General features: G+C 39.3%; 1 protein-coding gene across 4 annotated transcripts in view; it reads left to right on the top strand.

Annotated features, from left to right (window-relative positions):
- The window catches only part of LRCH1 (leucine rich repeats and calponin homology domain containing 1), a 219,495-nt gene that overhangs the window by 173,282 nt on the left and 23,402 nt on the right, over nt 1-22,811 (top strand). For 2 of the 4 annotated variants that reach the window (XM_010330056.3, XM_003942209.3), the window contains exons 14-18: nt 2,618-2,671; nt 3,327-3,399; nt 6,387-6,491; nt 14,928-15,037; nt 21,860-21,997. In XM_010330056.3, coding sequence (XP_010328358.3) covers nt 2,618-2,671; nt 3,327-3,399; nt 6,387-6,491; nt 14,928-15,037; nt 21,860-21,997 — 480 coding nt within the window. The remainder of the gene's footprint in view (nt 1-2,617; nt 2,672-3,326; nt 3,400-6,386; nt 6,492-14,927; nt 15,038-21,859; nt 21,998-22,811) is intronic. The other 2 variants (XM_003942207.3, XM_003942208.3) reach the window with 1 other exon arrangement.

The following is a 22,811-nucleotide window of genomic DNA, read 5'->3' as shown; positions in this document are numbered from 1 at the left end:
CTAGAAGATAGAAAACCTCAAGAAAAAAAAGAGATACTTTTATTCTGTCTCCAACTTACGATGTTTTGTTCTATTTTAACATAGGGTTGTTTTTTTTTTTTTTTCTTTTTTTTTTTTGGTTGAAAGAGGAGTATTTGGTATGAGGAATTCTCACTCCTTGTCTTCCTTCTCTAGAGCAATTCTCTGTCCTTGGCAGACACATCTCTATGACTTTAAAAAGCTGATCTAAAAAGGAAGTCACAAGGAAAAGAAAGCAGGGAATTCATAGGGCCAGTGATAAGGATTATGCAGAGCTAAAATATGATCCTTACTGACGATTTAGCTGTTTTTAATATTCTTTCTTCTGTCTCATTCAAGCAGAAAGTAACACCTTTCAGTGTAGTCCTATATTAATTTATTTAGCTAGTATTTGTTGAGTGCCTGTGCTAGATTCAGCCTTGTTTTTGTGTAGAGGATTGGAAGATAAGGCTATGAAGTTGTCCTCACTTTAAAGATTTTTTTTTTTTTTTTTTTTGAGACGGAGTTTCGCTCTTGTTACCCAGGCTGGAGTGCAGTGGCGCGATCTCGGCTCACAGCAACCTCCGCCTCCTGGGCTCAGGCAATTCTCCTGCCTCAGCCTCCTGAGTAGCTGGGATTACAGGCACGCGCCACCACGCCCAGCTAATTTTTTGCACTTTTAGTAGAGACGGGGTTTCACCATGTTGACCAGGATGGTCTCGATTTCTCGACCTCGTGATCCACCCGCCTCGGCCTCCCAAAGTGCTGGGATTGCAGGCTTGAGCCACCGCGCCCGGCGCTAAAGATTTTTTTTTTTTTTTATTGTGGGGTACAGAAGATTTAGATGTTGAAAAATTTAGAGAAGAACATAAGATGATCTGCAATCCTGAGTTTGTTTCAGGTGCTCAGGGACACTGGGGAAGGGGTTGAGTTTAAGGAGAGGAAAGTAAACTGAGACTTTGGGCATTTTGGGGTTTGGCCCTGTAGCCAGAAGGCTGTGTTAAGCAAGACAATGTGGCTTTAGGGAATCAGCTCAGTGTGGGAGCCACGTGGAAAGGGGAGGCCAGGATTAGGAAGCAGTTTGTCATTGGTGGCATATCACGTGATCTGACTTTAAACATACTGTAGCTGACTGTCCACATCAAGTGAGGATGGAGAATTGCAAATTGCATAGCTTATACATAAATAATATTGAATGGGGAAGGGTCTTAGAGACGATAGGACAGACTAGAGGAAAGAATTTCTTATAGAATGAATCACACCTGAAGTTACTTGTTAGCAGTTCTAGCAAAGCCATTTACTTGAGTAAGGACATTAGTGACATTTTATTCTAAAATACGGTGTTCCCTTGGATTTGTGTCACAGGCAGGAATATTTTTAAATAGCACTTCTCAGCAATGAATAGGAACAGATATCTTCAATGCATAATAATTTGGTGGCATGTATGAAGGTGTTTATATGAGCTAATGCCCAAGTTTTTATTAGGAAGGATTGGGGGGTCTTGACTACCTTATAAAGAAGGCAGGTCTGGATAAGAAACTAGAGTATGTCCCTTGTGGGCCCCTTGTTTCTGTGTGTCTCTTTCATGCAGGTTTTACAGGATTTTGCTCTCAGCCACTGTTCTTCAACTTTTTCACTGTCTCTCTGGACCATGTGGCCACCCTCTCAGACTCAGGCACCCCATAAATAATAATGGCTTTGAAACCTGTAGCTGATACCCTAACTTCTCCCCTAGCGCATCATTCCTGCTGGAAATCATGATGTCATCTTGACTTTTCTCCATGACCAGTTATAAATCCTACACATTTTATGACAGAAAAAATTCATAATTTTTTCACTTAACCAGTAGTTGCCAAAGCAATCAGATGTTGAACTGACAACATATTTGCTCAGTTAATTTGGGGTCCAGATGTGTATTTATTGAAAACTCCCAATGTGATTCTGCATACTTAGGAAGGACTACCTTAAACCATTTCTAGAAACCATATAAAATGAGAATGGGAACCAGCAGGCAGGCTTATAACCTAGCAAATTAAGCTGACATCCACAGTATTTTGGAGAGAATTCTTTGCTCTGTGAAATTCTTTTTTTTTTTTTTTTTGAGACAGAGTTTCGCTCTTGTTACCCAGGCTGGAGTGCAATGGCGCGATCTCGGCTCACTGCAACCTCCGCCTCCCAGGTTCAGGCAATTCTCCTGCCTCAGCCTCCTGAGTAGCTGGGATTACAGGCACGTGCCACCATGCCCAGCTAATTTTTTTGTATTTTTAGTAGAGATGGGGTTTCACCATGTTGACCAGGATGGTCTCGATCTCTTGACCTCGTGATCCACCCACCTCAGCCTCCCAAAGTGCTGGGATTACAGGCTTGAGCCACCGCGCCTGGCAAATTCTTTATCTTGGTTTGCATAACACTTTAGATGTATTTTTTTATGAATACAGCTGCATGTGTTAGAACATATGAGTATTGTCTACTTAGCTACTGAACACACTAACTAATTAATTCAACAGATATTCATTGTGAACCTATGGACCAGAGACATGATGGCAGTAAGAAAGATGCAATTCTTGCCTCAACAGTTTCACAGTCGAATGGAATATACCATGCTTTTTCCTTCTTTCAGGTGCAAAGCGATCTAACATCACATAGTAACGGGAGTCAGTATTCTCCAAATGAGGTAAGTTTCTTGAAGATTAATGGAAGGTGAGGTATTTCTTGAAGGCAGAATTGGAATATCTTTTACAGAAATATGTAATCTAAGATTGTTGTAATTAATTATTTAATTGAAGAGTCTTTGGGGGAATCCATGTAACTCTCATTAGCTATCATAGCTTTATCTAGTCCTATTCTTAATTAAAGATTAATTTTACAAGATGTATTTTTTAAAACCAAATACGGGAACATCTTTACAGGAAAACAGAATGAAGATCACTTAAATAGGCAACATTTAGAATGTCTTGCTCTCCATAAATGATTCTGCGTGGGTCAGTATCACTGAGTTCAGTATTATCTGTCCTCATCAGATGTAAGTGGATCGATGTGTGTGCATGCACCCGTGCACACAACTATGCAGGAAGATTGCCAGTGTCATAATTATAAAGTATTCTTAAAAGCGACAAAAAAAATTGAGTGGGTCACTCTAAAACAACATTCTGTCGGTTATGCCATTTAGCATCTTTACAAAGTGAGTTTTTTAGCCAGGACTTCATCACATAGCAGCGAATGCAAAAAGGGAGTCGTTTTGTTACGATCCTTGAACATAGAAAACCACGTACATAGTTCTTCTGTTTTCCCCCTCTTTTTCCTAATTTTCTTTCTTTACAATACCACAGATTAGAGAGAACTCTCCTGCAGTCTCTCCTACCACAAACAGCACAGCTCCGTTTGGCCTGAAGCCTCGATCAGGTAAATGAAAACCTCAGCCCATTCTTACACTAAATAACTCATAGCTTTCTCTTGAGCCTTTTAAGTGTATGCATTATCAATGTGCACATCCCTGTCAGTTCTGAGCTGAAATCCTGGCATCTAGAGCTAGGGGAGGCCAGAGTTTGTAGCTTTGTTTTCAGTGAATCGGCTAAGTTCATGTTATCAGTAGTGGATATCCTGTCTTCGTTTGAATCAGAGCAAAGAAAAAAAGGTGGTGGGAGCATGTAATGGGGAAGAAATACTCTATTGATTTTTTCTTACCTAAGGAAGATAAAATAGCTGCCCTTTGGCCCCAGTGGTTCCTGGTGCTCGGCTGAGTTAAGGGGCAGCCTGCCTCTGGAAAAGTGACTCCTTTCTGAGACATCCTCATTTGCTTTCTGAGCCCGGTAGGTTCTGTGTGTTCACTCACATAACAGGGTGGTCATTTCAAGGCTTGCCTGAGTGGTCAGGAGTATTTTTTTAAAGTCTTTTGAGAAAGCATTCTGCTTATATTACCTATTTTATTTTACTTTGTTATTATTGTTGTGTTTCCAAAAGTAAATTACAGCAATGTACACAATAATGGTTGCTTTTCAAAAGGACTCTGCATAGAAAAATTTGATTCTTCTGGTTTCTCCATTTATTTGAAGTTCTGGTGCTAATCTTTCTTCTTTTATGTCTTTATTTGTTTTAATATTTTTAACTCTTTGGTATTTAGTCTACACTTACTACTCATGCTTTTAATCAAGTGCTAATAAAGAACGCAGACACTTTTAAGTAAAAGCTGGTAAGGAACTGAGATCTTCCTGAGTTGTCCAGCAAAGCATTTTGAACAACAGTAGAGGCTATTCATGTGTGTATTTTGCAAAAAGGCACCCATAGAAAAAAACAAGGATGATTCTTTAATAAAGGAAATGTTTTTCATTCCTGGGGCAGGTTGATTGATGGGTAACAAGTGGCCAGGTGTAATGGTTTCCTGGCAGTTTGAATGGGCTATAGGAAAAAAGCTGTTTGAGAAAGTGCTTGAGTGTGACAAGAGTTAGTGAGAGTTTTAAGGAGAGCCAAATTGTACATGAAATAAAACTCAAATGGCTGGCCTTCTCATGTTTGGAACGAAGCAAATGTGATGAGTTCTGGGCTGAGGCCCTTGGCTGGGTTTTCATTTCCACGGTCTTGGTTGTGTCCTGGGAGGAATGGAGGTGAGTTCAGGCACACCTCATCTGTGCCTTCAGTGATGACCCGCCAGGAGACTTACTCTACAAACTGAGAGCCTCATATTGAGCTGCAGACTGTCTCTTAATCCTCACAGCCAGTTTTACACAATTTAAAAATGTGGTATGATTAAGCAAATCAAAAGTTGAATGGATCTTCAAAGAATAATATTCTTTAGAATGTACAACTTGCAATTTAGTTGTAGAATTATTTTGGTGACTTCTTTATTCCTTTGAGGGAGTCCAAACTCAACTTATTACAGTTAGGGTTTACATTGTACTGGTGCTGTTGAACCATTTCACATTCTTCGTAGCGGCGAAAAATAAATGGAGCTTTTATTTTGAACAGCAGAAAACAAAGTTAATTTTCTCTCCAAGCTTCCAGTCTTTCTGTGATGCTGACTTACCAATGCGGAAATTGTTCTTGTTGTTGAAAGCTCTCTAGAGTTCGGTTGCTGTAAATAATGGTATTTATCTTCAGGAACATCAAATGACATGTTGGAACTTTACAAAACTTGCATTATGTGTGCGGATTTTTTTCATTTTATTTAATAATTTTAAAATATTATAGTGATATGCTTAAATGTGGTTTTTACATTTTCTGGAAAATAATATAGACTAATTTTAACTGGAAAGCGTATAGTTTTAAAAGATAGAAACCATTTTTGATCAAGTAGCTTTAGAATACTTAAAGCCAATTGATTTTTATTTTGAAAGTATTTATGGATTTATGTGATTTCTGTGTTACAAATAAAAACAGACTGCTCAAATTAGCAAGTTGAAATAAGAACTTAGATTCTTAAAGTAGGCCGACAGTTTTCTTTAAAACAAACATTTCTTTCTGTGTTTTTCTCCCAAACAAAGACAACTGCTCACACCCAAATATTTATTTCTAGAGCTATGTCTACTTATTCTACTGGCCCTTGCCTTATGTCTGAATTAAAAATTATATAGATTTTCCTAAATATGAAATTGCCATATGGATATTTAGTGCAAAACTAAGAGTCGTTATTTCATAAATGACCAACTCAGAAGTTCTTGAAATTGATTGATCTCTGTTGGTTAATTGGATTTGTCATAAATAGACTGTACTAGTGTCCAACATTTTTTGTTTTATTGTTTTTTAACTGAGCAATATTGAAAACAGTATTGAGAGGTATGTCCAGGATCGAGAAAAGAATTAGCTAAATTCAGCTATCAATAAAGCATGCCAATAGACCTACAGATGTCTTTAAAAAGAAATTTTATATTGCTTTGGAGAAAAAAAATCACTAATGGTAAACAATGATTTTATAATAGTTTTATTTCTAAATAATAGATATATTTACATATTAAGCTTTATCCTATGTGACCAATTTTTTGGGGAAATCGTATTCGCTAAGATGGTTAGTTTTTTAGAAAGTCTTTGAGAAAGGTATCTGGCAGGTCTTTTGCTTTGTGTCTACCTAACCTATGGGTACCCTTTCTTTCTGCTGACCTGATTCGTTAGTACTCTAAGTCTGTGGGCTTGCAGAACTGTTAAGATTAACATTATGAACTGCATGCAAAGTGTGTGATTGATGGGTACTAACACTCAGTTTTTATCATTCTTTTTATTCCATGCACCATCTTTCATTCTTCTCCTATATTGCGCATTTGAAATTAAACCCCATATAAATGAAATCCACTCTTCATTTCCATGCAAACCCTATGCCATTTGTGAAATGCTGCTGCCCCTTTGGTTTTTCCTGGTCCTTGTGCAACTGTACGCGGACTGGCTCTCTGGCTCCGCTGCAGACCCAGCCCTCATTCTTCCTCCTATCTCCTTCAACACACTTACACAGGCACAGACATGGGACAGCTCTAGCTACAGTGTTCCATCTGAAGGAGACAGTGACAATGGTAGGTGGCTTTGTACCTCTTCTCCAATGTTCTCATTAATCAGCCAATGCGTATATTGAATATTCATCTCTGTGAAGCTAAAGATAGAGCATATTGACCTGCATGCTTGCTACAAGAAATAATGTATAAGCTTGGAAAGTGAAGTCCAGAAAAGTGCATGCGGATTGTTCTCTAGCAGTTTGTCAATCTCCAGTTTAATTAACTTGACTATTCTGGATTTGGGGAAGGCATTGTAATACTTTCTTTTCTACCCTTTTCTGCTTGGGTTTTTTGGTTTGTTTGCTTGTTTACAAATATTTGGGGTTTGCACATTTGGATTATCTCTGCTTGTTCCTGCATCTAAACTAAATGGTTCTAGAGTTCGATATTGTATTATTTATGCTTACCATGTGAGATTTCTAAGGTAATTAAAATGTACCATGACTGATCCTAGAGTATTGCACTGAAAATAGTGTTAATGTTGAGAAATCTCTAAAAATGAAGAGAAATAATTTGCCTTCTTTTTTTTCCGAATTATTGGCATGTTTTGACTTTTGATACCTTCTTGAGTATAAGTTCATCTTTTTGACTTTCAATAATAGTAACTTGGCCTGAGAATCGAATGTGTAAATAAAAAATTGAGGATACTCAGCTAGTATTTATGTGAATATCTTTTAATTTTGAATCTTACGTAGCCTAAGAAACTACAGTAAAATATAATTATTTAGATCTACATACCACCTATTTCTTAATCTCCACTCTAGTCTAATATCATTCTAGTCTTTGAAATCTTTAGATTTTAAACATTTTACTTCAGAATACAAAGTCATTGTAGTTGAGTTAAGTGAAACAGAGAATGTGATTTATCGGGAAGAGTAGTGAGGTATAGGGTATAGCCCCAATGCAAACACAACAAGAAGATACGTTTTCTGATAATATTTATCTTTTCATCTAAGTATGTTATATGTAATGCCTAGAAAATATGTACATAAAACACTTGCTGTGATTTCTGGTTAAAATTCAACCAAAAATGCTTTTATAATTTCCTTATGGAGAAGGACAATATATACTTTGGCAGAGTAGTTATACAAGGAATTTTAATATTTCATAGATTTCTAAATTTTTAAACTGAAAATAAATAGGATTAAAAAGCAATGGTTATGAAACAAAAGGCCCTCCTTATACCATCCAGTTTTCAATTTTGGAAGTGGAAGAGGGTTAAATGGGAACTTTCTTGATAAACTTCTTTTTTACTTAATTTTTTTTTTTTTCGAATGGAGGGGGAGGCATTTTTTGTTTTTCAGAAAGCATAGCTATTTATGGGTCTAATGTTGTTTAAAGGAAATAAAGCCTAGAATGAAAGATTTATGTTTGGTTTGGTATTTCCTTAGGAATGATATCTGAAACCAATGAACTTTTTTTTTTAAGCTGGGAAAGAATTAGACTTCTTATGTAGCAGTAAAATTTCTATCTTTATAGAGGAACAGCCTGAAACCAGAAAGGTGAGGTGAGCTGCCAGCCTCACACTGTGGTGTAGAGGTGGAGGTGAAGCCACACCAGGGTTCCTAACTTTGGAATCATCTCTGCCACATCTATGTTCAGCTTCTCTTCATTTTAATAAATATCCTGAAATTTACATAGAAGATAATTATCGTGGAAATCCTTCTAAAAATAAAATAACCTTGCAATAGTTATTATTTTTTCTATGAGTAAAAATTCCAGGGATTCACACACAGCTATTATGTTGTACCACAATAATAACAAAACCATTGTTTTCAATACTCATGGTTCAGTCAATCATGTCAGATACTGACATTTTCCCCTATTTGCAATTCGTCTCTACTATGCCCTGGGCCACAAAAAATCTTCTGTGCAGAAATAGTCTTTACAAATATTTGTTTAGGTTCCCAGATCTGACTTTTATATTTATCTTCATTTTCTTTGTTCTAAACTTTGAAATGTGATTGGAATACATTTTCTAATGCTTTTTTTTTTTTTTTTTTTTTAAACTAAAGAAACTGCACCATATGTTCACAGGTCTGTGAGCTAATGCTGGGAAAGGAACACAGACTACTTTTTATGTTGTTCTTACTGGTTCCTTTTAAGTAGAAGATCCTATTCAGGGGCCTCTGTTGGCATTTCAAAGCTGATGACATCAGTTTTGTTTCCTCATATTTTCTCCATTATTTAATATTGGCTGCTCTCTTTGTAAATAACCTTTATAAATAAACATCATCTTATTACCAGCGCAGCTTAACACAATGTGACTTGACTTGTATCTATACTTTTTAGTTACTATTTTTGGTAAACTTGTCCTTTTCATGTCTTGCTCACTGTCTTGCTTTATGTAAAATGATCCTTTTATTTAAATTCTTTCAAATATTTATTCCCATTCTGTCTCATTTTAGATTCCCCACTTTCTCTAAAACGTATTCTTCAGACAGGTGTTTTTTTTTTTTTAAATGGCAAACTGGGTAGAAAGTCCTTGGGCGTTTGAGGTCTCCGCGTCCCTCAAGTTCTGCCCCATAAGGTGGATGAAGGAGGTTGTGCAAGTTTGTCTGTAGGTTTGTCTGGACCCACCCCTTTAACCCCTGTCTTTAACCTGATAGCTTAACTTCTGCTTTTCCCCTGTTCTTGTGTCCTCTTACTGAACCTTTCCTCTTGACTTCACTCTGAAGTTAAGAACCATTTCTGTCTTCTTTGGGGTCCTATTTTCTCTTTTATTTGCAGTGAATTGGTAGATGCTAATTTATACTTATTGAAAATTAATCTTTAAGTTATCACCAGAGAATGGGTGAATGGACTAGTTTACATTAGTCTCTGAAATAACCATCCATCTTATGCCAATTTACAGGTATTTTCCTTACATTTTTACAAGAATCTTGCACTATAGGTGTTATTTTTCCCATTGCGAAAATGAAGAAACTGAGGGTATAAGAGGCTTTTTAGTGGTTCTCAACTCTGGTTCTATGTTAGAATCACCGGGGCGCTCTGTAAAACTATAGTCCCTTAGGGCACATAGTCAGAAATGTGCATTTCTTTGGTGTAGCATTGAGTGTAAGTCCTGATGATTTGTTTCACTTTTTTTATGTGATGTTATGTGGTGTTCAAGTAAGGTTGAAAGTCACTGGGTTAAGTAAATTGTCTAAAACCATGGAGAAGAAATGTGAGCATTTTGAGGACAGAGAATGTGTCTAATTCAATTTTAGGCACCAGAAGTTAGTGAATGAATCAGCTAGTGAGAATTCTGATTCACAGTAGCCTGGATCTAAAGCTCATGATATTTTTTCAAAGCCAAGATAATACTGTCTTTGAGTTTGTGTATCTTAAACATCGTGTCCAGTTCAGGTTCTTAATTTCCAAAGAGAAGTTAAGAGCTAAATTTTAAAACTTCATGTTTCCACAGAGAAGAATCTCCTTTCATTGAGTTAAATTTAGGTATAAAAAAATTTTTTTAAGGAAGAGTGTATTTCATGCAATAATTAAATGATAAAGTGCATTTGGGCAATTTTTAGAGCAGAAGACTTTCTTTGTTTGCTTAACCCAAAGATCTTCTCACAACAAGTACATAAATGGTTTCTTGTACACATCCTTAAACATCTATGGAGTACCTGTTATGCCCTATGTGTGATGCTCGTTATTATGGATGCAGCTCTGAAAGAGACAGCCAAAATCTCTCTGCTTTCATTTCAGAGTCTAATGCATTCAGACCTGGAAACTAAATTTAGGAGATTATTCATAAGAGGAAAATCTCAGGTGACTGATGATCAGAATAGAATCATCTTTGCAAGGATGCTCTCCAAATAGACTGAGCTTTAAATGAGGGAGTGTTTGAAACACTTGTTTTGTTTACTCATTCAACAAACTCATTCTGCTCAACTCACCGCTTTGTGGGACAGGAGTAGAGGGTACAAGTTTGAAATAGACATAAACGTTTACACATCCATAATGGAGTGAAATATCACTCTACTGTAAGACAGAAAGTGGTGAGTGCCATGGGACAGACACAGATAAGAAAAATTTGTATGCTCACAGAAGACAGAGATTACTCCCAGCTCAGAGATGAGGATGGGGAAAAGAGTGGAGGAAAAGGCAGAAAGTAATCAAAAGGTCAGTGGAATTTGACCTATATCTATCTCCAAGAATGAATTCAGTATTTTGCTTAAGCATTTCATTATCCCCTGCAGGGTCCATGCTTACCTCTTTTGCTAAATAAATTACATATATGTGCAAATCTTTTCCATTCTTTAACTGTTATTGATGCCAGGCACAGTGGCTCACACATGTAATCCCAGCACTTTGAGAGGCTGAGGCAGGTGGATCACTTTAGGTCAGGAGTTCAAGACCAGCCTGGTCAACATGGTAAACCCCATCTCTACTAAAAATACAAAAATTAGCGAGGCGCGGTGGCAGTAGCCTGTCATCCCAGCTACTTGGGAGGCTGAGGCAGGAGAATCGCTTGAACCTGGAGGCAGAGGTTGCAGTGAGCCAAGATTGTGCCTGGGAGACAGAGCAAGACTCCATATCAAAAAAATAAAAATAAAAATAAATATTTATATAACATACAGTAATTAAACTATAGGCTTAGTTTAAGCAGAACTTATTTTTTTCTTTCATCTTAAATTGCCTACCTCAGCCAGGTACAGTGGCTCACACCTATAATCCCAGCACTTTGGGAGTCCGAGGCAGGAAGATCTCTTGAGTCCAAGAGTTCGAGACCAGCCTGGTCAATATGGTGAAAACCTGCCTCTACTGAAAATACAAAAGTTAGCCAGGCATGGTGGCATAGGCCTGTGGTCCCAGCTACTCGGGAGGCTGAGATGACAGAATTGCATGAGCCCAGGTGGTTAAGGTTGTAGCTAGCCGAGATTGCACCACTGCACTCCAGCCTAGGCAGCTGAGTGAGACTGTGTTCCCCCACTCCCTTGCCAAAAAACAATCACCTACCTCTTCATCTCTTTCAACACACTCATAATACACACTCACTCTGCTCTCTCATCCTTCTTTTTTCTTATTGATACTTCAACGGTCACAGGAGCATTTGATTTGAAAAATACATGCTGACAGTGGACGTTACTTCTTAATACTGTCTCATGGCCTCAAGTTAAACTTTAATTCCTCTGGATTAAGTAAGGGAGCTCTTGAAATTTAGCGATATGAAAATCGGGAAACAACAGATGCTGGAGAGGATGTGGAGAAATAGGAACACTTTTACACTGTTGGTGGGAATGTAAATTAATTCAACCATTGTGGAAGACAGTGTGGCGATTCCTCAAGGACCTAAAAATAGAAATCCCATTTGACCCAGCAATCCCATTACTGGGTATATATCCAAAGGATTATAAATCATTCTACTACAAGGACACGTGCACACGAATGTTCATTGCAGCACTGTTTACAATAGCAAAGACCTGGAACCAACCCAAATGCCCAACGATGATAGACTGGATAGGGAAAATGTGGTACATATACACCATGGAATATTACGCAGCCATCAAAAACGATGAGTTCACGTCCTTTGTAGGGATATGGATGAACCTGGAAACCATCATTCTCAGCAAACTGACACAAGAGCAGAAAATCAAACACCGTATATTCTCACTCATAGGTGGGTGTTGAACAATGAGAACACATTGACACAGGGAGGGGAGCACTACACACTGGGGTCCGTTGGGGGGAAATGGGGGAGGAACGGGGGGGGTGGGGAGGTGGGAAGAGACAGCATGGGGAGAAATGACAGATACAGGTGAGGGGACGGAAGGCAGCAAACCACACTGCCATGTGTGTACCTATGCAACAATCTTGCATGTTCATCACATGTACCCCAAAACCTAAAATGCAATTAAAAAAAAAAAAAGAAAATTAAGGAAAACCAGAATAATTCTTTTGTAGATCAGTTTTCTGAAGTCTGGACCCAGACTGGTCACAGGATTTATTATTTAAATAGGACTTGAAAGAAAAGATAAAACTGCAGGTAATTTAATCAGAGGTACTTTAATGGTCCCAGTAAAGTTATTCTGTCGTAACAAACCCAGCAACATAAGCAAACTCTTTTGTACTTGGTAGATTTATTATGAGCCTAAAGAGATTGCCTTAAGTTCTCTTATATGTCATAGTAACAAATACATTTAGAAAACTAATATAGGGATATAGTCATTATTTCTGATAATTTTATGTATATTTGAAGTGTTCATTTTAAAAAGTGTTCAATTGTTTTTTTTAAACACTTTTTGTTTGCTTAACATTCATAGAGCAGATGCCCAGGCTTGCATATTGTACTTTTAAGATACAAAGGAATGCAAAATTAAAAATGATCCCAGAAAAGTAAAACCCAGACACCATTTCATTATCCTGATACCTCTCACAGGGCTCTAATAGGGCAATGCGGTGTTGAACAGAAAAGCTCATGGTTCATTTAACTTCCTGATAGTTTCATATTCAGATTAAAATCTGCCAGTAAAAACATATTGAAAATATTATTAGATAAGATTACCCCCAGAAAAAAGGCAAAGGAAAGTAACAGCTCCAAAGAAAACATTCCATTTGTTTCAGCGGTGCTGAGGCGCCCCTTGCTGGTCTATGTGTGTATTATCCAACTCTATCTGCATTCCTTGGCCTTTTTTTTTTTTTTTTTTTTTTTGGTAAATTTGGTGGTGCAAATTAGTTCTAGATTTTATATTTTTTTATATATTTCTCTTTTTCGGTTTTGCTTGAAATTGCATCAAGTTTGATGCATTCTCCAATTTCTTCCATGCATCCTAATTTGTCAGATTTGTCCTGTTTCCTTTTCTCTGTGAACTTTTCATGTCTCCCTGCCTGGTCACTGTGTCCTTCTTTTACTGACCTTGACTTTAAATAATTGGTTCTACATCCTGTGAGGTTTGAGTTTTGTGGGACTTGGTGACAACCCTCTTGTGACTGCCTGTGGCGTCCTTTGCCTGTGACTTTCTGCAGTGGCTTCCAGCAGAGGCCCCAGGCCACAAGCTGACTCCTCTCTGAGATTCCACAAGGTGACAGGCCTTGTGTACCGTAAATCATCCTCTTTCTCCGTTAACTCTAAGTCAACGGACTATGTCAACTTCCTCATCTTCTTACAGCATCAGAATGCTAATTCTGACGTCTTAGAACTAGTTTGGAAAGAAAATGCTGAGATGTGAGAAGGAGAATGCATGTTCAAAGCTACAAATTGAGATTAAAATACGGTAGTTAGGCGAGCACAGGACTTTTGATTACACTGAGTGGACTCAGGTCTTTGCATCCAAAGTATTCTATTTGTAAATCATATTTAATTTCTAGAAATCTGAAATATTGAAATCGTTTCTAAAGTGGTCCATAGGAAATGTATGTATGTCAGGGTAGAATAAAAATGGCACATTCTTTCTTCTTCAGCATTCTTTAAATTATTAGGATTGACACTTCTGCAATCGCAATACGCCACGCAGCTTTCTCTGTGGTATGGATTTCTGACATTGGCGTTCTCTGCCCAAAATGTTCTGAAGGACTTTCTCTCCCCACCTCAATCCGAAAGTCTATAGGATGGAGGAACCAAGGCTCTGAACAGCTCTTGGATCCATCGTATGTGCAAGGAAAGTTGACAGACTAGGATGAACATCTCTAGGGAAAGAAACCTCGAGTTTAAATCTGCCCTGGGCCTTGTATCATTAAAAAATTAATTAAAACTCTTGCTGTAGTCATTCTCCAATACCTAGAATTTTATTTACTTTCTTGATTGGTCTCTAAAAGATGTTTTCCTTTTAGAGGTAAGGGCATGTGTTTTCTCAACTCATTTCAGAGGGGACACCGCAGTTAGTTACTATTCCTGGAGCTCGTGCATTCAAGAACCTGAAGCCAACCATGAGCTCTTCAGCTACTTCTAATCTTGCCAGCCTTCCTAAAAGGAGTCCTTACTCATCTCCAAAGAGCTGGCTTTTTAGATAGTCTGTCAGTGACAGTCTAGAAGGCAGAATTTTTCCTTTGTACCCTCAAATATGTAATCCTCACTTCGTTCTTAACTCAGGCTTATGAAAAACTTTATGCCAACGAAAACATTAATTTGTGCTTATTTTTAATACATACAACTCTAGAGCCTTATTTGAAATAAATTATCTGAATTTAATGGAAGGATTGAGTGTAAATTAAAAATTAAAGTGGAAACAGTGGGAAGATGAATGAAGCAGGACAGGTCAGACAGAGGGCTTGGAATGATCCCAGTGACCCAAACCTTGCCCTGGGTTCAGTTTATTATCACAGAAGAATACAACCTAGTATAATTTAAAATATAATGTCTTTTAAAATATTTCAGCCAGGCTTTTCTTATGGATTTGGAATTTGTTTCTTTGAGTGGTAAATGAATTATTTTCGATAAAGTAACATGCTGTTTGATTTTAACATGAATAGCCCTATGTGGCAACTTGGACGAGGCACTACATAAAGGCATTTTTTCCCTTTCTATTATAGTGTTTCTAAGACCGCAGAGAAATTTGGAATCTATAGACCCACAGTTTACAATCCGGAGGAAAATGGAGCAGATGAGAGAAGAGAAAGAGCTTGTGGAACAACTTCGTGAGGTACCCAAGAAACATTATGTAACTAAAGAAGAATTTTCAGAATTTAAGCAACATTCAGTATTGTTGAAAAATAGACTTCGAAACATTGCAAGCAGTCCGAATTTCAAATCTAGCCAGATCACTTACTGACTGCTGGATATTGGGCAAGCCACTTAAAAACTCTGAGTCTGTTTCTTTATGTACTAAAAAATTGGTATGACCAGGCACAGTGGTTCACACCTAATCTCAGCACTTTGGGAGGTATAGGTGGGCTAATCACTTAAGTCCAGAAGTTCGAGACCAACATGGGCAACATGGTGAACCCCGTCTCTACTGAGAATACAAAAATTAGCTGGGCATGGTGGTGTCTGCATGTAATCCTAGCTACTTGGGAGGCTGGGAGGCTCAGGTGGGAGGATCATTTGAGTCCAGGAATGCAAGGCCACAGTGAGTTATGATGGCACCACTTCACTTCATCCTGGGTGACAAAAGTGAGACCTTGTCTCTTAAAAAAAGAAAAAAAAGGTTCCAGTTGACCTTATTGGGGTTTTGCGAGGAATATGTGAAATGGTAGTAAATAAAAATGATACATATGTATTAATGCTGGCGCTATTACAATTCAGGTACACTTTAATGCCCTGTCATTTATTTACTTAATAATATTAAATTAATTTAAATTTTTCTTTTTATTTATGTATTTTTTTGAGACAGTGTCTTGCTCTGCCACACAGGCTGGAGTGCAGTGGCACAATCTCGATTCACTGCAACCTCTGCCTTCTGGGCTCAAGTAATCCTCCCAACTCAGCCTCCTGAGTAATTGAGATTATAGAGGTGCTCTACCACACCCTGTTAATTTTTGGTATTTTTTGAATGGGCTTCCCCATGGTGGTCAGGCTGGTCTCAAACTCCTGGCCTCGAGTGATCTGCCCGCTTTGGCCTCTCAAAGTGTTGGGATTATAGGCATGAGCCACGACGCCCAGCCCAAATTTTATTTTTTAAGAGACAGAGTCTCTTTCTGTTGCCCAGGCTAGAGTGCAATGGTGTGATCACAGCTCACGTTAGCCTTGAACTTTTGGACTGAAGTGATCCTCTGGCCTCAGCCCCCCAAATAGCTCAGCATAAATTATAGGTACATGCCACTGTGCCTGCCAATATTACATGAATTTAAAAATGTTTATAGTTATCCTATCCCCAAACTGACCAGAGATTTTTAAATCAATTATCTAATAGGCAAACCATTTGAGTTTCTACCAAAGAGGAAGTCTTGTGCTGGGCGTCACTGAAGCTTTTAAGTTTGGAGACAGCAGGGACCATGGCTGTCTTAGTCCTTGTCATGTTTCTTAGTTCCCAGTGAGCACTCTGTAGGCATTTGTCTACCTGCATGGCCTTTTTGTCTGGTTACAAAGATCATAGATAAATATATCGAAGGTTAAATAACAGTGCAGTTATTGAGTCAGTCAGCAAGGAAGAAAACATTGGCATTAGCTATTAATGGCAACACATTATGAATTGCCGCGTGAGGTTTTTATGTTCAAAAAGAAGTATCATAACTATGAACTAGAAGAGCCTAAGAAAGCTTCTTGACTAATAATGGAACAACCATTCGACCCAGCAATCCCATTACTGGGTATATATCCAGAGGAAATACACTGTTCTACCAAAAAGATACCTGTACTCATATGTCAGTCACAGCACTATTCACACAAGCAAAGACACGGGATCAACCCAGGCTCCCATCAACAGCAGATTGGATAAAGAAAATGTGGTACATATACACCATGGAATACTACACAGCCATAAAAGACAACAAAATCGTATCCTTTGCCCCAACATGGATGCAGCTGAGGTCATTATCCTAAGCAAATTATTAAACAGAAAACCAAATACCACATTCTCACTTATAAGCAGAGTGGGAGCAAAACACCGAGTATATGTGACACAAAGATAGAAACAATAAACAGTGGGAATTCCAAAAGAGGGGAGAAAGAGGCGCGAGGGTTGAAAAACTACCTGCTGGGGACTATTTCACTGCTTAGGAGATAGGATCGTTGGAAGCCCAAACCTCAGTATCACACAATATACCCATGTAACAAACCTGCACGTTTACCCCCCAAATCTAACATAATATTTTTTCAAAAAAAGAAAGGTTCTTGGAGGAGATATATTTGATGTGAAATCTTCTTCCACTAGCAAATGTGAATTGTCTGTTACTCTCTACCAGGCTGTATTCTAGGTGATGGATGTAGGAGAGAACAAAAAAGTCCCTGCTGTTCTGAAGCTTATAGTCCACTGGGAAGAAATGAGACAGAAACAAATAAATATACAGTTTCATAGAACAGTGAGTTCTACAAATGAGCAGTGAGCCCTATAAACTAAATGTAGATTAAATTAAATCAGGATAGGTCAGCATCTTTGTTATAGCAGATGATACTTTCTTTTTTTTTTTTTTTTTTTTTGAGATGGAGTTTCGCTCTTGTTACCCAGGCTGGAGTGCAATGGCGCGATCTCGGCTCACCGCAACCTCCTGGGTTCAAGCAATTCTCCTGCCTCAGCCTCCTGAGTAGCTGGGATTACAGGCATGTGCCACCATGCCCAGCTAATTTTTTTTTGTATTTTTAGTAGAGACGGGGTTTCACCATGTTGACCAGGATGGTCTCGATCTCTCGACCTCGTGATCCACCCGCCTCAGCCTCCCAAAGTGCTGGGATTACAGGCTTGAGCCACCGTGCCCAGCTTTGTTATAGCAGATGATACTTTCTATATGGTTTAGCAAAAAGTCAGAAAGAAATAATTTTAAAAAGAAAACAAAAAAACTCTTAGCACCACTTTAAGCCACTGTGGTGGTTCAGCAAACATGAAGGGAAAGTTAGACCTCTGTCATGTGCCCAGACTGTCTGGATGTGATGTAAACTGGAAAGGTGAACTTTATGAAATCTACACAAATAAGATCAGAAGCTGAGATATGGCCCTCAAGGAGTGATATCTTACAATTTCATCTTAAACATGGGTCATATTGATCATTTATGTCTTAATTTAGTGATATAAAATTAGAGCCTCAAGGAGGACCTAAAAAACTGTCCACACACAGGACCGTTCTGAAAGAAATTTATATAACACTATGAGATGCACTGTTTTTCAAGTTTTCATTTATTAAAATCACCAAATTAAGTCATCTTTTCATAGGCTGTTACCCAGTTAAAAGGTGCTTCTGTTGCAGAAGCTCTAGTTAAGGTTTGAAAACTGATTTCTCTACTTCTACTTCCAAGAGGACGGAGTAGGCATACTTTTCCCTATTCCTCCCACTAAGTACACGTAAAACTCCCAGACATACATGAAACAAACATAAGAACATTCTGGAAGGTAAAGAGAAGAAGACAGACTAATTAGGGTCCTTGAGACTTGAGGGACACCATAGTGATGAGCTCCAGGGGACTTTCTTTTTGCCTCATGTATCCAGAGTTGGAGCTGAAGTTGCTGGGAACCCAGAAACAGTCATGGGCACAGACTTTAGAAAAACAGCAACAAAAGCCAACTTTCTCTAACCAGATAACCAGGAAAGGGACAGCCTAGCAAGAAACAAAATTTATATATATATATATATATATATATTTTTTTTTTATTGCATTTTAGGTTTTGGGGTACATGTGAAGAACATGCAAGATTGTTGCATAGGTACACACATGGCAGTGTGGTTTTCTGCCTTCCAGCCCCTCGCCTGTATCTGTCATTTCTCCCCATGCTATCTCTTCCCACCTCCCCACCCCCCCATTCCCTCCCCCATTTCCCCCCAACGGACTGCAGTGTGTAGTGCTCCCCTCCCTGTGTCCATGTGTTCTCATTGTTCAACACCCGCCTATGAGTGAGAATACGCGGTGTTTGATTTTCTGCTCTTGAGCAAGACACAAAATTTTAGATCATAAATGCTCTACTGCAGCTGAACGCCACAGGAAATGCTGCGGCCCCTGCCTCAGCCACACCAGCAAAGGCTGAGTCAGGTGAAACTTCCACCCTTGATGTGATGCTGTAAGAGAAGACCAAGCCAGGAGCCAGAAATTTCATCTCCACTGGTCAGGAGGGAACCTCATCTGCTCCCAGAGTTTCAGTGGAGACCACATGGGAATCCTGGATTCCCACCCCCACCCAGCAGTAAGGAGGCACCTACCCCTGCCCCTCACTCCTTGGCCAACTGAGACCCAGTGGGAAACTCAGATGCCTACATTCACCTGGCAGTAACAAGATGGTGGCCACCTTCCCCTGCTGAAGCAGTGTCAAAGAAACAAACAAACAAAGCCAACTAAAACAGAGATTTGAATAGGATCCGGAGCCTCATAACATAATACAAAAATGTCCAGGTTTCCATTGAAAATCCCTTATCATTCCAAGGAGAAGGAAGATCTCAAAGTGAAGGGGAAAAAAGACAATCTACAGATGGCAGTGTTGACATAGCAGAGATGTTGGAATTATTTGACAGGTATTTTAAATCAGCCATGATGAAAATACTTCAGTGAGCAATGATGTACAGGTCAAAGGAAAGGAAGAGAATACCCCAGCAGAGAACCAGAGACTCTCAACAAAAAAATAGAAGACATAAAGAAAAACCAGGTTGGGTGTAGTGGCTCACGCTTGTAATCCCAGCACTTTGGGAGGCTGAGGCAGGCGGATCATGAGGTCAGCAGTTCGAGACCAGCCTGGCCAACATGGTGAAACCTCATCTCTGCTAAAAATACAAAAAAATTACCCAGGCGTGGTGGGGCGCACCTGTAGTCCCAGCTACTCGGGAAGCTGAAGCAGGAGAATCGCTTGAACCTGAGAGGCAGAGGTGGCAGTGAGCCAAGACTGCACCATTGCACTCCAGCCTGGGTGACAGAGTGAGACTCTGTCTCAAGAAAAAAAAAAAAAAAAGGAAATTGAAAGCTGTCAAATACATTATTCAAAATGAAAAGCCCAGTGGATGGGCTCCACAGCAGAATGGAGATGATAAAGGAAAGAACTGGAATGAAACTAGAAGAGAGAACAATAGAAATCATCTGAACAATAGAAAACAGATTGAAAAATCAGTGGATGGAGAGCCTCAGGGACCCGTGGGAGTGTAACAAATGACCCAACATTCGTGGCGTGGGAGGCCCAGAAGGAAAGGAGAATGGAAGCAAGACAGAAGAGGAACTTGGGGGTGGGAAGGAAGGGGATGTGTCTGTAATCTTTTTTCCGATTTTGAGACAGAGTCTGGCTTTATCATCCAGGCTGGAGTACAGTGGCGCAACCTCAGCTCACTGAATCCTCTGTCTCCTGGGTTCAAGCTATTCTCTGGCTCAGCCCCCCGAGTAGCTGGGACGGTGTGTATATAAAAAGGATCATCGTGCGCTTCTTGACTTTGTCAATGTCAATATCCTGGTTGTTTTGCAAGTTGTTACCGTTGAAGGAAATTGGGCTAAGTGTACATGGAATCTCTCTGTATTAGCTGTTACAATTGCATATTAATCTAGAATTATCTCAAAAATCAAAAGTTTAATTTTTTAAAAGAAGGACAAAAACTGATTTCTCAATTAAAAATAGTCTAAGAGAAAAGCAATTTTTTTTTTTTTTTTTTTTTTGAGACGGAGTTTAGCTCTTGTTACCCAGGCTGGAGTGCAATGGCGCGATCTCAGCTCACCGCAACCTCCGCCTCCTGGGTTCAGGCAATTCTCCTGCCTCAGCCTCCTGAGTAGCTGGGATTACAGGCATGTGCCACCATGCCCAGCTAATTTTTTTTTTTTTGTATTTTTAGTAGAGATGGGGTTTCACCATGTTGACCCGGATGGTCTCGATCTCACGACCTCGTGATCCACCCGCCTTGGCCTCCCAAAATGCTGGGATTACAGGCTTGAGCCACTGCGCCCGGCCAATTTTTTTTTTTTTTTTGAGACAGGGTCTCACTCTCTCAACTAGGTTGGGGTGCAGTGGCATGATCTCGGCTCACTGCAACCTCCACGTCCTGAGCTTACGAGATCCTCCCACCTCAGTCCCTCAAGTAGCTGGGACCACAGGTGCATGTCACCACACCTAGCTAATTTTTTGTATTTTTGGTATTTTGTATTTTGTATTCAGGGTTTCGCCATGTTTCCCATGCTGTTCTCAAAACCCTGAGCTCAGACAGCTGCCCACCTCTGCCTTTCAAAGTGTTGGAGTTACAGGTGTGAGCCACCATGCCTGGCCTAAGAGAAAAGGATTTCTTTTCTTTTTCTTTCTTTCTTTTTTTTTTTTTCTTTTGGTCACCCAGATTGGAGTTGAGTGGTGCATCTTGTCTCACTCAACCTCCGCCTCTCAGGTTCAAGTGATTCTCCTGTCTCAGCCTCCCAAATAGGTGGGATTACAGGTGTCTGCCACCACGCCTGGCTAATTTTTGTATTTTTAGTAGAGACGGGGTTTCACCATCTTGGCCAGGCTGGTCTTAAACTCCTGACCTCAGGTAATCCGCCCACCATGGCCTCCCAAAGTGCTGGGATTACAGGCCTGAACCACACTGTGCCCAGCCAGAGAAAAGCGTTTCTTAATCTCTCTTCTGCCCCATGCAGACTGCCTGAACCAGTCAGATTTAGTTTTTATTTATCACACTCAAAAAGTGATTCCATTATTCCATTCATTCTACTAATTAAAAGTTTTGCACGCAACCTAAATTTGTTTTTATAAAGAGGGATTTTGATACAGTTTGAAAAGATGTAAGTAATGTGAGTGTTTTGAAGGCATTGTTATCCTTATCCCCCATAATGAAATCAGTGCCTCCGTTCATAAATACCCATAGTTGCATTTTACCCACAGTTATCTCAGTGTTAATAGCAATTGGATTCCTTCTGATTTCCCCAACAGAGCATTGAGATGAGATTGAAGGTCAGTCTACACGAAGACCTGGGGGCAGCACTCATGGATGGTGTCGTCCTCTGCCATCTGGTCAACCACATCCGCCCACGGTCAGTGGCCAGCATCCATGTCCCATCACCAGCGGTTGTAAGTAACACCAAAGGGAAAGTAACTGACATAAAACAGACTTTGAGGGGGCGGTGCTGTTGGTTTAGGATGTCAATGGAGTCAGTAGGACCCTGCTCAAATCTTTTCCATTGGGCCCCAAACCATTATAAGACAGAAAAGGAATGAAAGCAACATTTTCACTGTAAAATGAGAGACTATTTTAAAATAAATATATAAATGACAGAAACATAATTTTATTTCAATATCAAGCAAATAACTTGAAAGAACTTACTGACCGGGCACGGTGGATCACACCTGTAATCACAGCACTTTGGGAGGCCAAGGTGGGTGGATCACTTGCACTCAGGAGGTGTATTTTTTGTAGAGACAGGTTCTGCCTCTGGCAAAAATAGAAAAATACAAAAATTAGCTGGGCATGGTGGCACACACTTGTGGTCCCAGCAACTCGGGAGGCTTAGGTGGGAGGATTGCTTGAACCCAGGAGTTCAAGGTTGCAGTAAGCCATGCCACTGCACGCCAGCCTGGCGACAGACTGAGACCCTGTCTCAAAAAAAAAAAAAAAAAAAAAAAAGAAAGAAAGAAAGAAAGGAAAGAAAAGAAATTACTGATTGACTGCTAACTTTTAAAACTATAGGAACATAAAAATTTCTCTTTTTTGAGGGGTTGCTGAAACAGCGAAAAGTCTTTCAGAAAGCTTCTTTTGGTTGGTAACTTCTCCTCTAAATAGAATCTTTTTTCTCTATTCATGTGGAGGATTTTAGGATAGCCCTGAAAAGATGTGAGTTCTATGAAAAACATCAATAACCTGTCAAGGAGTTGGTTAGCAGTCATG

Source organism: Saimiri boliviensis, chromosome 16 (genome assembly GCF_048565385.1).
Source record: "Saimiri boliviensis isolate mSaiBol1 chromosome 16, mSaiBol1.pri, whole genome shotgun sequence".
Taxonomy (NCBI): domain Eukaryota; kingdom Metazoa; phylum Chordata; class Mammalia; order Primates; family Cebidae; genus Saimiri; species Saimiri boliviensis.
Note: the sequence above shows the minus strand (reverse complement) of the source record. Positions and strands in the feature narration are given on the sequence as shown.